The sequence below is a fragment of the Armigeres subalbatus genome, chromosome 3 (assembly GCF_024139115.2).
Source record: "Armigeres subalbatus isolate Guangzhou_Male chromosome 3, GZ_Asu_2, whole genome shotgun sequence".
Classification (NCBI taxonomy): Eukaryota; Metazoa; Arthropoda; class Insecta; order Diptera; family Culicidae; genus Armigeres; species Armigeres subalbatus.
Window position 1 is genome coordinate 163956893 of NC_085141.1, and position 16011 is coordinate 163972903.

At 46.2% G+C, this 16011-nt stretch overlaps 1 protein-coding gene across 1 annotated transcript in view; it reads left to right on the plus strand.

The window, feature by feature from the left end:
• Positions 1–4417: 4417 nt before the first annotated feature.
• LOC134225750 (ATP-dependent DNA helicase Q5-like) overlaps positions 4418–16011 on the plus strand; it is a 66105-nt gene continuing 54511 nt past the window's right edge. Inside the window, 3 exon segments of the mRNA XM_062706094.1 lie at positions 4418–4747; positions 4750–5487; positions 5800–6449. Coding sequence (XP_062562078.1) covers positions 4702–4747; positions 4750–5487; positions 5800–6449 — 1434 coding nt within the window. The 5' untranslated portion in view covers positions 4418–4701.

The following is a 16011-nucleotide window of genomic DNA, read 5'->3' on the forward strand; positions in this document are numbered from 1 at the left end:
ATCAAAGGGTACAGTAGTTTCAACAAAACGTTACACTTTGTCACCGTTTTGTCAACCTGTTGCCTGAAAATAAGCTTGCTGTCGAGGGTCAAGCCAAGGTAGCCGGCCTCAGCGGCCCATTCCACAGTCGTGCCATTGAGGATGATTTTACAGTCCCCAGGCGGAACAAGTTTAGGGGATTTGGAGTGGGGGAAAATGATGACCTGGGTCTTCGCCGCGTTAATACAGATTTTCCAGCTGGTGAGGTACTCTGTCAGGGCATCCAGGCCTCGTTGGAGTTTTGCCACTAGCGCTCTGATCACTCTACCGTTGTAGACGATGGATGTGTCATCTGCGAACAGAGACAGAATGCCGCCTTCTGGAGGTTCTGGCATGTCGGAGGTGAACAGATTGAAAAGCAGGGGCCTGAGGATACTGCCCTGGGGACGCCTGCGACGATGTTGTGCGCATTGGAACTCGCTCCGCTGATTGAGACCCGGAATGTCCTTGCCGACAGGTAATTGTTGATGATTTTCACCAGGTAGCTGGGAAGATTGTAGCGTTGTAGTTTGTACACCAGGCCATCATGCCATACATTGTCAAATGCCTTCTCGACATCGAGTAAGGCCATGGCGGATGTTTTCGAGACAAACTTGTTCCGTCTGAGGATGTTGGTAACTCGGGTCAGTTGGTGTACAGTTGACCGACCACGTCGGAAACCAAACTGTTCCTCGAGCAAGATGTTGAGATTTTCGGCAGGCTCAAGTAACCGATGATGAATAGCTTTTTCGAATAGCTTGGATAACCCTGAGAGAAGGCTGATGGGTCGATAACTTTTGGGGGAGGAAGGATCCTTCCCAGGTTTCCGGATGGGGATGACTTTCGCTGACTTCCAGGACGATGGGAAGTAGCTGAGCCGGAGACACTGATTAAAGATCAGCGAGAGGTGCTCAAAGAACGGAGCACTCATGTGTTTGAGCTCGAGATTCAGGATGCTGTCGAAGCCTGGGGCCTTCATATTCTTCGATGATTTGATATAGGCCGTCAATTCGCCAGCTGAGATCTCCAACTCCTCCGAGAAGTCGTTGGGAATCAAATGGATGTTGTTAGCATGCTCGTTGACGGCTGCTTCGTGTGGACTGACGATGTTCTGCCCAAGATTGTGTGAGCTGACGAAGTGACGACCTATTTCAGCGACCTTCTCTGCAGGAGTTATCAAGCGATCCTTAGAGCCATTATTGTCTAGTGGGATCAAAGGTGGAATGGGCCGAGGCTTTGATTTTAGTATTTTGGTCATTTTCCAGAACGGCTTAGCATAATCTGGGAGAGTGCGGATCTTATTCGAGAAGTCGTTATTTTTGAGGTCCACCATTCTGGCCTTGATAATTTTGTGATTCGATTGCAGCGTGCCTTAAGCTCAGGCAGTCCTGTACGCTGGAACTGCCTGCGAGTGACATTCCGCAATCGAATCAAATCTTTGGTGAGTGTATCGATGTTTAAGGAGTTGCTTACCTGCCGAGCCTTCGGGACATGCTGCTCCCGGGCCACCGAGATTGCCTCTTCGATGGCGCACAGCTGGCGGTCGATACTTTCTGGCGTCTCCGGACGCACCTCATAATCGACGAAGTTGTCGACGCACTGCTGGAACCGCTGCCAGTTCACTCGATGGTAGTTTCGCCTTGTTATCTCGTGCCGATTTACTGAAGATCCAACCTCAGCCATCACCGGATAGTGGTCCGAGCTCAGTTCTTGGAAGACGACCGGCTGGGAAACGTGATCGTACATGTTCGTGATGTAGATGTCGAGCGTAGCATGGGCCCCGGACCGTGCCAACCGGGTAGGGCTGTCAGGGCTCAGGATGGTGTAGTGGCCCTCTAGTTCGTCGTTGGACCAGACGACTCCGTTCCGGTTGGAGACGGTGTTTCCCCACGATTGGTGCTTTGCGTTCAGGTCTCCGGCGATGATGAACTGCCCCTGCTGCCGAGTGAGCTTGACTATGTCCCTTCGTAGCTCAGCCGACGAGCCATCGTCGACTTTGGCTTGTGTGGGACAGTAAGCCACGATGAGAGTGACGACTCCGACAGAAATGGTGACTTCCACTCCAACGGCTTCGATGAGTTTGAGCTTGAAGTCCGGCAGCAGGCGGCAGGCGATGTTGCTTCGCAAGGCGATTGCCACTCCTCCCCCTCTGGAGCTTGTTCGATCGAACCTCACCAGCCTAAAACCCGGAATTGTTGCACTTACCTCGGGCTTCAGGTGGGTTTCGGTGATGAAAACCGCATCAATCTCCTTCTCCTGAAGGAAATCGCTGAACTCGATGATTTTGCTCTTTAGTGAGCAAGCGTTCCAATTGACCAGACCCACCCTAGCAGCCATTTTCAATGACGAACATGCCCAGGGTGAAGATCTGGTCGAAGCGAGTTTTGCAACCGCGAAGTCGCGTTGCCAGTTGGGTGAAAATCGGAACTAGCTGCTCCGATGTGTAGAGCGGTGGGTCGCCCTCGGCCGGAAGGAGCTCATTATCCTGACGACGGAATCCAGGGGGAGGAAGCGGGGGCCAATCGCTGGTGGATGATGTTGGAGCTTGAACTGATGCTGCAGCAGCCGCCAGCCGTTTGTGTGGCTGCAAAGGTGGAAGAATTGGTATCGCTCGCCGGGGAGCCGGGATGGCCGGAAAGTTCACCTCGTTGAGAGCAGGAACTCGGTTCTTTTTCGGCAGGGACCTGGTGGAGGCCTTCTTCCTGATTTCCAAAAACGCCGCCCGCTTTGGACAGTCCTTGGTTGTAGCCCGATGCTTGTCGCCACAGTTGGCGCATTTTGGATCAGCAACCTCCATCTTGTCGCACTCATCGGTCGGATGGAGCTCGCCACATTTGTTGCAGCGCGGCTTCATGCGGCAGTTCCTGGTGCCGTGCCCGAAATTGAAGCAGTTGGTGCACTGCGTGATGACAATTTCTGTTTAAATAGAGCTAATGTCGCGTTAGTATTATCGGGCAGTACATTGTCGTCAGGATTAGTGGATGTGTAAACGGGCCATCCCAAACGGGCCAATATCAAAAGCGCTTTTGCTTCGCGTTGCTTATACAAAGCGGAACTTTCGTCATGGAACGCTTTGAGGGAGCAAAAATGCGCGCGCTTTACTCTTCTCTTTCGATTTTGTTCCGATCGCGCTCTCTTCACTGAATCGCGCAAAGCGGTTCTCGATAGGCACCAAACCGTGCACTGCCTGCGAGGAACGCTTTGACTACCTATACATCGCCGATTGCGGTTAGAGCAGATGATCCACACATACAAAATAATGCGAGTATGATGCATGACAAAACGTTCTCGGCTGAAAGTTCCGTGTTGATACAACATGTGGTGTCGGTGGGTCGGTCCGGTATCGTAAAGAAAAATATAACGCGTCCCCATCGCAGCATGTGGTTGCCTCACATCATTTGCCACCTATAAAAAAAACATGCATATTTTCCGTTTATGTATCTAATAGTCAAATTTGCATGAAACATCTTTCAAATGCACATAATTCAAATACATGCTTGGATTAGAAAAGACAAGAAATCTATCTAGAGTTTAAATGTTGGGGATAAAATTGCAACATGTGCAGTGCACAGGTTGCACATGCGGACGCGACGCCTCTGCTGTACAGTCGCGATTCGCTGGTTGGGCCACGACCTCGGCCCAACTAACGAATTCGGTTTTTTAGTTGGGTCAACTGACAGCCATTTGAACACGTGTATTTCGACTTGAACATCACAAATGATGTCCAGTGACGCCCAATCCCGTTTTCCGTGTTTACATTGAATTTTGACGTTCGGTTGCTTTTTAGTTGGGCCATGGCCCAACCAGCGGAGGCCCAACTAAAAAGTGACCCAAGTATTAAGATCCCAACCAGCGAATCCCGACTGTATTGCTACATTAGAGAAATATGTTGATGTATTGTATCCTCAGCGTTGATATTGTCAGATTTTATGGATATGATACACTGCGCGGCGTTTGTAATGTTCCCAAATGGGTACTTGCACAAAACTTCACGCGGCGAATGACTGTCGAAAGGTACGGCCGCGCCAAACGATACACCGCAATGCTATTCACCCATAAGAATCAAGTAAACGGGGTGCAGAAAGCGCGGCGGTACCTTTCATGAAGGGTTCACCGCGTGCAATTTTGAGAAAATCAGGCAATACAATCTGTGCAACCATCAAGAAACAATGTATCCTATTGTATACCGTATATTGTATGGTAATTCAATTGTTTACACTATTGAACCAATAGTACATTTTTATCCGGGATGCCAGATTGAAAACAACATATGTATTTCTAGTTTGTTCTACCCGTGCACTTTAAAACTCACTTTTGAATAGTTTATTTCTTTCGTGTACAAGGCCATCGAGTTTCAATCGTCCGATTAAAATTCGATGGGCATTCTGCGCCATCTTTTGTTTGGCATTTTGACAAGAAAAGTGCGTGAAAAAAAACTTTCGTGGTGCGAGACATTTTTGGATCGCGAGTGTTTTCCCGATGAAATTTTCTCTAATTTCGATGCGTTTATAGACATTGCGATCCGTTTTACTGACTTATCGCGCGCGGAAATGTTTTAATCATCCAAATACATCGGCGCGTGTGGAAACGTTCAGTGACGGTGGTAAAATAAAGTCTAGGTTTGGATCCGGCACTTTGTGTTTTAAATTTCAGTAAGCCAAGAAATTGGGCGGAAGTTTGAAAATGTCGGATGAAAACAGTACCGGTGCCAGTGAACTGACAAAAGAAGACTCCCGGAGCCAAACGAATTGGATTCGTCAGATACCAAAGGCGATGACACTGTGCCTAATGATCAAGGAGAAGGAACAAGTGAAGAGAATGTCGATGAGAAGGCATTGGATAAAGAAGAAGTGAAATCAACACAAGATCTTCCGGAAGAGCATTCTGAGGAGGACAAATTAATGGAAGTGCCAGGTAACAATGATCTTCCTAAAGTTAAAAATGAAATGGTAGACGATTTTTACGACAAATTGAGCGTCAGTAGTCCTGAACCAGGCGAACTACCCGATGATGATGACGGGATGCGGATTCGTTCCAAGGAGATCAAACCGGAACCACATAATGATAGTGGCACCGAAGATAAATGTACAACTCCAGATATAGATGCTTCCTTGAAAATCAAAACCGAAAGCGACAAAACCGACAAAATCAAAAGAGAATCCCATTCGTTGGAAAACAGCTGGGAGGAAGACTCCAAAAACCCAGAAGCTGTCACAGGAAGCCCCGAATACTATTCTGATATATGTGAAGATGTGCCGTCGCCTCCGAAGACGCCTGAGCCAAAACCGGTGGACAAATTCGAGCTCGAACCACCAGCCAAAAAGCTGGCGAGTATTTTCGAGAAAAAAGTGAAGAAAGAAGACGGAGGTAGTTCCGATGGAATATTACAAGAAAAGTTGAAGCAATATTTCGGACACAGTGAATTTAAGAGTACACTGCAGAAGGAAGCAATTCAAACAATAATTACAAGTAAGTATAGCGTATGCATCACGATTCATCACTGAAAAGAGCGTTGCGTTGCGTATAACTGATTTGTCAGTATATTTTATAATTTTATGCTATTTTTATTGATAAACGTTTTTGAATTAAATATTTTGAGAACACAGAACTCAAATTATTATGCGTAATATGGAAAGTAATCCCGCTAAAGATTCAAAGATTTTATTTTCCCTATCTATGGATTTCAAATGGTTTATTTATTTTTCAATGTTGCTTTATTTGAAAGTCGATATCCCGCTTTAAATTTTTTCAAACAATATATCAACACCTTCTTTTTTCTAGGAACACGGGATGTTTACGTATCGATGCCAACGGGTTCAGGAAAATCATTATGTTTTCAACTTCCCGGTGTAATGCAGGACAACCGAGTCACAATAGTTTTCTCGCCGCTACTGGCTCTGATCAAAGATCAGCTCGATACGTTGGCTAAGTTGAAAATTCCAGCGGATTCAATCAATTCCAAAATGAGCAACAAGGACCGTGATCGCGTACTCAACGATCTGAAAAGTATTCGCACCGACATACGATTTCTATATATCACGCCAGAGCAGGCCAACACGTCTACCTTCAAAGAGCTCATGAAGATGCTGGTCAAACACAAAAAAGTAGCGTATGTCGTCGTCGATGAGGCACATTGCGTCAGCGAATGGGGCCACGACTTTCGCCCTGACTATCTCAAGCTGGGCCACCTACGATCAGAGTATCCGTCGATTCCATGGATTGCATTGACTGCAACCGCTTCCAAGAAGGTTGTCGAAGACATTTTCAAAAACTTGAGGCTTAAAGAGCCAATAGCAAAGTTTAAAACTTCTTGCTTCCGGAAGAATCTCTTCTACGATGTTGTGTTCAAGAACTCAATTCAGGATGATTACATCCATTTGCGGGATTACATCGAGAGCATCTTGGACAAAGACGATAAGGATGTCAAACCGGTAAGTAATTTATTTATTTTTTGCTAACTGGCGCGAGGAGGTAGCAAGGGCGGGCATAGAAAGATGTTTATTTTGACAATGCTTTGTATCAGGTGAGATGTTGAAGATTTACTCGCAACCAACCTACCTGGATACCTGGTTGGCTACAGCGTCGTTACACCTATGCCTGGCGTATTGTAGAGCTCTTTAATCGTCGGTTTTGGGCGATGTTAGTTTCTCCGAACGTTCAGGGTCCCCAGGTTCGATTCCACCAAGTCGCCGAAGCCTTCCACGAAGTCGCCGGCCCCTATCTGGTTCTCTGTTGAACATTGTTTTTGCTATTCTTTCTTCCGACATTCTCACTAAGTGACCAGTCCACTGACTGCCGTATTTTATACGATTCACAATATTTTCTTCCTTGTATACTTGATACAGCTTATGATTCATGCGTCTGCGCCACACACCATTTTCTAGTTTTCTTTCGAGTATTGTAACGTTAATGCTTCATGTCCATAAAGGGCCACTGCACTGGTAGAATAAGAGTTTTTTTATAGAGTAAATTTCGTTTTCGTCTGCATGCTGCGGGACCTAACCTGGTTACGTAATTCGTAAATAGGCCTATTCGCAGCAGCAATACTGCCTGTAATCGCATAACTGTCCCATATGACTTTTCATCATTTTTGAGTTTTGATGACGAATGGTTATATTTTGATTTATATTTGTATGCTTTTAAATAAAACTATGTAATTTGTTCTAAAAATTTCGAAAAAAATACCAAGTCGATTTGTCCCATCTTGAAAGTAACCGCATTTGAGTCCCATTGTGAATGTAATCGTATAATATGTCCCATAAACATGAATTTTAACTGACTCTGGTTCAGGAAGATTTTCTTTTCTTGTTTTTATTATGATAATTATTCTTAGAACTTTTATCTCGGCCAACGGATGATGTTTAAGGCCCGGTCATACCAAATTGAGATTGAATGGAGTAGAAACCCATTGGATATTATTTCCCAAAAATTTACTAAAGGTTTGATCTACCAGAACTCTATACAAACACGTTGCGACAATGTCACATTATCTTTTGTGGATATACTAATTTAGCATTAAGATGTATCTGTTTTTATTTAGCAATAATCTGCTATTCTTAATTTTCACTCGGTTGCGTGACCAACATGTACCCATCATTTTGAACGTGTAACTTCAATTTCCCACCAACACATTTGGAACATGTTTAAATCATAAATAAAGAAAAATCAGACGGTCTCTGAAATTCGGTAAACATTTAGGATGAATTTTGAATGTCCAGACGATGTTTGGTTTGCTCTGTCGAATCACATGTTTCACAACTTTCGTGTTCTCATTTCACGATAAAAATGAACATTTTTATAATTTGGCTATAAAACTAGTCTGGAACTCTTAGTACAGGATAGTATGATAACAATTACAATCGTTTCGGTGTATACGACGGTAATGCGAAATTCACGATTGTTACCGAAAATGGTACCAACCAGCAAACATCGGCACAGTTGCATACCGTTAAAATTCTAGGGAATAATTTCTAGGCATTTGGCCTACTTTGATATTTAGAGTGCAAATCTGTCCTATCCCCCTTCCCACTTTTCGCCCGATTCAACAAGAAAAAAGGCAACACCATATCCGCTGCCGAAGCCGACAACGAATGGGGTAGGGGATAATCGAAAAAATCGGGGATCCGAAGAGGTAGCGATGAACTGAACGGGGGGTCGTGATCAGAAAGCCGTCGAGTAAAGACCTGAAAACTAAGAAGATTCCCGTAAAAGGCAGTGATCCATACTCACGTGGTACTGAGATCGTGTGATTTGGCCAAGTAGTGCAGACAGTGTTCGTGAGTGGCTTACAATCATCGAAGGGTTAAATTCCCGGAAAGGTGCAGGACCGACAAAGAAACCCTTGCGCGTCGTTAAGTGGTGCCGAGTTTGCCGAGAAGAAGCCTCGACAAGTAGCTAAGCCCTCGCCCTTGTGTTTTACCACTACGGCCACGCCGGCTGTTCCCTCTACGAGCAACGATCCGGTCCCGTCTACAAAATCGCAGAGCCCTCGTCCTCGTGCTTGTCCATTGTGGCCACGCCGGCTGTTTCCTCCGCAAATCTATGATCCGGACTCGCCGAGAAGAAGCCTTGGCGAGTAGAAAGCCCTCGTACCCGAGTTTTATAACTACGGCCACGCCGGCCGTTTTCTCCACGAAGCCACGATCCGGTCCCGTCGACAGCGTACCCGTCGAGAAGAAGAAGCCTCGGTACCGCCGAAAGCCAACCCGAGAAGCAGAATCGCTGGCAAATTGCAGAACCCTCGTCCTCGTGTTTGTCCGACTGCGGCCCCGCCGGCTGTTCTCGCCACGAATCCACGGTCGGGTACCGCCGAGAAGAAGCCTCGACAAGTAGCAAGCCCCTCGTCATCGTGTTCAACCTTTCGGCCACCCCGGCTGTTCACTTCGCGAAGCCAGAATCCGGCCTCGCCGGTAGTCAAACCGACGAGAAGAAGCCGCCGCCTCGAATACCCGCCGAGAAGAAGCCTCGACAAACAGCAAAGCCCTCGTCATCGTGTTCAACCTTTCGGCCACGCCGGCTGTTCACTTCGTGAAGCCGAAATCCGATCCCGCCAGCAGGCCAACCCGCTCGTCGAACCCCACCACCCTAGCCTTCGTGCCCAAATAGCAGCCCAGCCGGCTATCGGCGATAATGAACAGTCGTCCAAGGTACGTCACCCGCGCGCATGTCGCCAATGGGCCCCTACGTTTTAATCGGCCGCATCCATTCCTTATCCCTGTTTACTAACCCACTCCTGGCACTATGAATTGGAAAAAATAAATTATATAAAAATGTATTTGAACGGTAAATTTCTTTCATACGCTATCCCTATGCATGTAAGTGCGTCGTTGTCTTGTCCTCTTTCTGCTATTCCCTCGTGAATCCCTTGAGCAGGTAAGGCAACCCTGAGAACCCCAAAGGTGAGCTAGTTTGGGACGTTTGGACGTCCACTGCATAGACGGCGGACGTCACTAGCAGTTACAATTGGCGATCCAACCTAATAAGAAAATATTCTTCACTCAAGCTCAGAATATTTTATGCCTGCTCGGGGCGACCCACGAACGCTATTTCGTTGGTTAAGCGGGAGGACTTCTTGGTGACGTCAGTGCAGAGAACGTCTGGGAAAACGGTTAAGGTTTGTTTGATCTCCTTGCGGTGCTCTTACCGGTCCGAGTCACCCCTATAAGAACGTGAATTCACCTGAATCTCTCCGCATTGTAGTTTATTAAATTGTTGCTTTATATTATTCCTATTTTTTGCTTTAAGAATTGAAATTGAACTAGAATATATCGAACTGAACTAAATTGAATTAGAATATTTTAAGTATAAACTGTATATATTTCAAAACTAAATTTAAGACTATTGAATTACTTATTGAACTGGAATAAAATCTATACAGAAAATGGCACAGGAAAGCAGGTTCAATGAAGAGGAGATAGGGAAGTGGTTTTTTGACATCCGTGTGGATCATTTGAATGAAGACGAACTAGATTTTGAATTGGAGGTTCGCGATATCGTTTTTGTAGATGGGGAGTCTATGTCGAGGAAGCGACGCGCTTTGAGAGAGACACTAAAGCTGGAAAAACTGAATGGTCCTAAAGATTATTCTTGGAAGCGAGAACCGCAAGACGAACTAAAGGCTTGTGAACTCAAGCTTCTAGGGATTGAAAGCACAATACAGAACTCCATTAAGGACTTGCCTCCCAGATGTCAGTCTTCATTACTGCATCTGGGAAATCGAATGAAACTGTTAAGAAAATTCACTGAGCCAGAAAAGGCAACTGAGGTAGACGAAATGATAGAGAAAGTAGTATCATATTTAAGAGATTTTTTCTATCAAAAGCGCCAGGAAGTGGACAATGGGCTCAAGAGGCTGTTCACCGAAAACCAAGCGACAGCTAACCAAGCATCAAACGCTGGTGCGGTCGAAATAGATGAAGATTTGTTAGGTTCATTGCAAAGGCTAGGCTTAGTAAATTCCACTGAAATAGAGTCAGTAGATCTCAAGCAAGGTATGTTAATGCTTGAACACGAATTATATCTGTTGCGAATGTTCAAAGAAAATTACACGAAACACTCAATTTCTAATTTTGGGGTGGCGAACATTCCAACAGTTTCGAATCATTCGACTTACACAGGAACCATTCCAAAACAAACTATATCAAACACCCCAATGGCTTCAAGGCAGGTGCGTTTTACAGAGCCAAATTTCTTACCACAAAACACACAGACATGTACATATCAGTTCGGTGACTCAAACTTCACCAACCCTACTGGGGCAAACCCCTATGTTGCCCACTCAGGTATGTACCCAGTAATGAATACCGTTACGAACCCAACCCATACAAATACGGTCCCAAGGCTGGCCTCATCTATCAACCCTGGTGCTGGGTATAGCTGGACCCCAGTCCCCACCGGGACTTCTACTGCACAACCTATAAGTACTTCTATCCAATCAGTAACAACATCAAATTTTCCATTACCAGGTGACCAAATACCATCCAATTCTGGGTGGCCATATAATTCATGGAAAATGGTACCTTACGGGTGTAGCGAACGATCCCATAACTCGTTTAGCTTAACTCAACCCGAAACTTTAGCTGGAAGCCAAAGAAGGCCTCCCTTCCCAGGTTCACTGCCGAACCCCGTACTGAACAATGCGCCCGGTTGGGTACACTGTTCAATACCTGGACTGACAACAGTTACTACAGCGGGTCAGTTACCAACGAATGTGGATGTCACAGCAACCGGACCTTTAGTCGCCAACCAGCTGAGTGACCCGTTGGTATGTCCTCCTCAAAGAGTGGTGGACACTACCCCAAGGCTGTATAACCGAAAATCACTACCCGTATCGAAATGGAAGTTGACCAAATACGCTGGCACAGACCAGGGACTAAAGTTGAACGAATTCCTTCACCTGGTTTCGCAACTGGCATTGTCTGAGAATGTGTCAGAGGCAGAGCTTTTCGATTCTGCTTTCCACCTTTTCACTGGGCCAGCGCTAAACTGGTATATGTCTATGCGGTCAACTAGTCGATTAGCGAACTGGACACATTTAGTTTTTGAGTTACGAAAAGCTTTTGTACATCCCGAGCTAGATTCGCTAGTTCGAGCAAGGATATACCAACGAAGACAAGCCCGGAATGAAACATTTCAGGAATTTTTCTACGAAATGGATAGCATGTTCCGTTCCATGAGTAACCCTATGGGGGAATGGGAAAAATTGGATGTAGTACGCAGAAACATGCGACATGATTACAAGAAGGCTTTACTGTGGAAGCCCATAGCTAACCTTTCGGAGTTGCTCGACGCAGGACACCTAATAGACGCTTCGAACTTTTCGCTTTTCTCGAAAATGTTTGATACTGAGAAATCATCGAATGCAGTGTCCTTAGGCAATCTAAATCGAGATGAGAAGAAACCATCTTGTCGTTACTCAAATAACTTTAAACCACAAGAAAAGAATAGCTTTAAAGAGAGTGGGAACACCGCTAACAAGAGGAATGTAAATTCCAAAATTGAGCTTAAGACACCAACCCTTCCTAATCAGTCCGGAAAATCAGAGAACCCCGGCGAGGGGTGCTCGAGACCTAAACGAACCCTAGATTACCTAGTGGAGGGCTATAGGCCACCACGAGATCAAGAATGCCTATTCTGCAGGCAAACGAACCATACTCTAGACCAATGTCGCAGCTATAAAGGTTTGATGTGTCTAGTGTGTGGCTTTAAAGGTTTTGATACCCAACATTGTCCATATTGCCAAAAAAACGGATTACGGACGATCGAAAAACGCCGGTCGCCGAACCCTCAACCTCCTACTAAAACGTAATTCTTGATGTAATTTCCTACAGAATTCAACATAGTTGGACAGGATATGCGATTACTTTCTCTTCCAACAGGCAAAGTAACCGCATATACTGTCCCACGGATTATTTTCGTAAAAATAAGCAAAAATCATTTTAATAATGCAAGGCATAGTAAAATATACATATTTTTACACCACACTGGCGTGAAAAATGTTTGAACAACATTTCAATCAAGCAACGCTGAAGAAAATATTGATAATCTTTTAAATTGTCGTTTTCTCGATTTGCTATTTTTTCATATGGGACTCATATGCGGTTATAGGCAGAATACGTCTTTTCACCTCACGGGAAACTTCATTGTTACATGTCACAAGCGTTCCACTAGGTCTTCCTCTATCTCTACCTGCCACCATGTACTTTGTCTTGGTAGAATTAATGGTTAAGCCTATCATCGTCGTCTCCCTCTTCAGTGGGACAAAAGCCTTCACTACTGCCCTGCGATCGATTCCAATAAGGTCGATGTCGTCCACAAATCCCAGGAGCATATGCGACCGTGTGATGATAGTGCCGTTCCTCTGCACGCCAGATCTCCTAATAGCGCCCTCGAGTGCAATGTTGTACAATAAATTCGAAAGTGCATCACCCTGCTTCAATCCGTCTAAGGTCACAAACGAGGTTGACACTTCGTCTGCAATCCGAATACTTGATTTCGAGCCATCCAGCGTTGCACGTATCAGTCTAATCAGTTTCGCCGGAAAACCATGTTCGGACATTATCTGCCACAGCTCATTTCATTCATTTATTTAGTCTACATCTAAACAGATAATACTGAATCAACAATTTGACGCCACAATACACGGTTCGAGGCCGCATCTCTCCATCCTCGAATACGCCCCACGCTCGCCAAGTCGTTTTGCACCTGGTCTGCCCATCTCGCTCGCTGCACTCCACGCCGTCTCGTACCTGCCGGATCGGAACCGAACACCATCTTTGCAGGGTTGTTGTCTGGCATTCTTGCAACATGTCCTGCCCATCGTACCCTTCCGGCTTTAGCTACCTTCTGGATACTGGGTTCGCCGTAGAGTTAGGCGAGCTCGTGGTTCATTCTTCGCCGCCACACACCGTCTTCTTGCACACCACCCAAGATGGTCCTAAGCACCCGTCTCTCGAATACTCCGAGTGCTTGCAAGTCCTCCTCGAGCATTGTCCATGTTTCATGTCTGTAGAGGACAACCGGTCTTGTACATCACACATTTGGTGCGGTGGCGAATCTTTTTTGACCGCAGTTTCTTCTGGAGCCCGTAGTAGGCCCGACTTCCACAGAAGATGCGCCTTCGTATTTCACGACTAACATTATCAGCCGTTAGCAAGGATCCGAGGTAGACGAATTCCTCGACCACCTCGAAAGTATCCCCGTCTATCGTAACACTGCTTCCTAGGCGGGCCTTGTCGCGCTCGGTTCCGCCCACAAGCATGTACTTTGTCTTTGACGCATTCACCACCAGTCCAACTTTTGTTGCTTCACGTATCAGGCGGGTGTGCAGTTCTGCCACCTTTGCAAATGTTCGGCCGACAATGTCCATGTCATCCGCGAAACAAATAAATTGACTGGATCTGTTGAAAATCGTACCCCGGCTGTTACACCCGGCTCTCCGCATGACACCTTCTAGCGCAATGTTGAACAACAGGCACGAAAGTCCATCACCTTGTCTTAGTCCCCGGCGCGATTCGAACGAACTGGAGTGTTCTCCCGAAATCTTCACACAGTTTTGCACACCATCCACCGTTGCTTTGATCAGTCTGGTAAGCTTCCCAGGGAACCAACCACAGCTCATTTCTTTTCACTGAATCGTACGCTGCTTTGAAATCAGTGAACAGATAGTGAGTCTGCAAGTTGTACTCCCGGAATTTATCAAGGATCATCCGCAGGCTAAACATCTGGTCCGTCGTTGATCGGCCCTCACGAAAACCTGCCTGGTATTTGCCGACGAGGACTCATCAAGCGGTCTCAGTCTGTTAAACAGGATACGCGACAGGATTTTGTACGCCGAGTTCAAAAGAGTGATCCCTCTTGAATTGGTACAATCTAGTATGTGCCCTTTTCGTCGTGCGCCCTTCTTAGCCGTGCGGTAAGACGCGCGGCTACAAAGCAAGACCATGCTGAGGGTGGCTGGGTTCGATTCCCGGTGCCGTTCTAGGCAATTTTCGGATTGGAAATTGTCTCGACTTCCCTGGGCATAAAAGTATCATCGTGTTAGCCTCATGATATTACGAATGCAAAAATGGTAACCTGGCTAAGAAACCTCGCAGTTAATAACTGTGGAAGTGCTTAATGAACACTAAGCTGCGAGGCGGCTCTGTCCCAGTGTGGGGATGTAATGTCAATAAGAAGAAGAAGAAGAAGCCCTTTTCGTATGAATTGGGCATACGAGGCCATCTAACCAGCCGGCAAACAGTTCTTCATCCTCCCATATTGTCTGGATAATGTCGTGGTTCCGTGTTTGAGAAGCTCGCCCGGGATCTCGTCCTTCCCAGCACCTTTACTGTTTTTAAGCTCGTTTGGAGCCTTCTTAACCTCGTCCAGCGTTGGTGGTTGCAAAGCTTGACTGTCACCGACTATGTCCATTTTGCTACTTAATATACCTTTATTTTCACCGTTCAAAAAATCTTCGAAGTGCTCCTTCCACCTGGCTGCCTGGCTGGCTGCTAGTCTGTTAGCAAATTCCCATCTCGGTCATTGCACATGGCGGGCACTGGCGCAGTCTTATGTCGCGCGCCATGTCTTCGTGTTGCCTTTTTTTTCTGCTGTGGATTCGTTTCTCTTCTGCCCCTGCTACACTGTACCGCTCTCTGTTGGAACGGGTACGAGCCACTAGCATTCGACTCCTAGCAACATTTTCCTCGTCCGTCACTCGCTGGTACTCCTCATCAAACCAACCATTTCGTTGGCGTCGCTGTACAGTGCCTAACACTTTCTGCGCTGTTGTAGTCACAGCTTCGTGGATATTTTCCCACAATCTGTTGACGTCGCCAGATCCGGTGGCATCTCCAATCCGCTCGTCCAGCTTCTGGTTCTTCTGATCAGCAACTCCTTCAACTGACAAGCGTTGGATATTGAAACGCATCGTTTTGTTGTTTCGTGAATTCGTGACGCTGGAAAGTCGCGCCCGAATTTTTGGAACTACAAGGTAGTGATACGATTCAATGTTTGGAACTCTGAAAGACTTTACATCTATAACATCCGAGAAATATCGTCCGTCGATCAGCACGTGGTCTATCTGTGAGAAAGTGTCTCCACTCGGATGTTGCCAGATGCTTTTTGCAGACATTCTTACGGGCGAAGTAGGTACTGCTTATTGCCGTCCCTCTAGCAGCAGCAAAGGTTACAAGTCGCAGACCATTATCGTTGGTAGCGGAATGAAGGCTTTCCGTACCAATGACAGGGAAACAGAAAATTTCTCTTCCGATCTGCGCATTTGCATCCCCGATGACAATCTTTATATCGTGTGTTGGGCGCTCTCCGTACGCCTCATCAAGGCTCTCATAGAACTCATCCTTCAAGTCATCAGGCTTATCGTTCGTTGGGGCATAAATGCTGATCAGGAAGAATTTGCTCTTCATTCTTGACACGCAAATGCGGTCACTTATCGGCTCCCACCGGATAAAACGCTTCATCTGCTTCCTGATCACCATGAAGCCAACTCCTCGT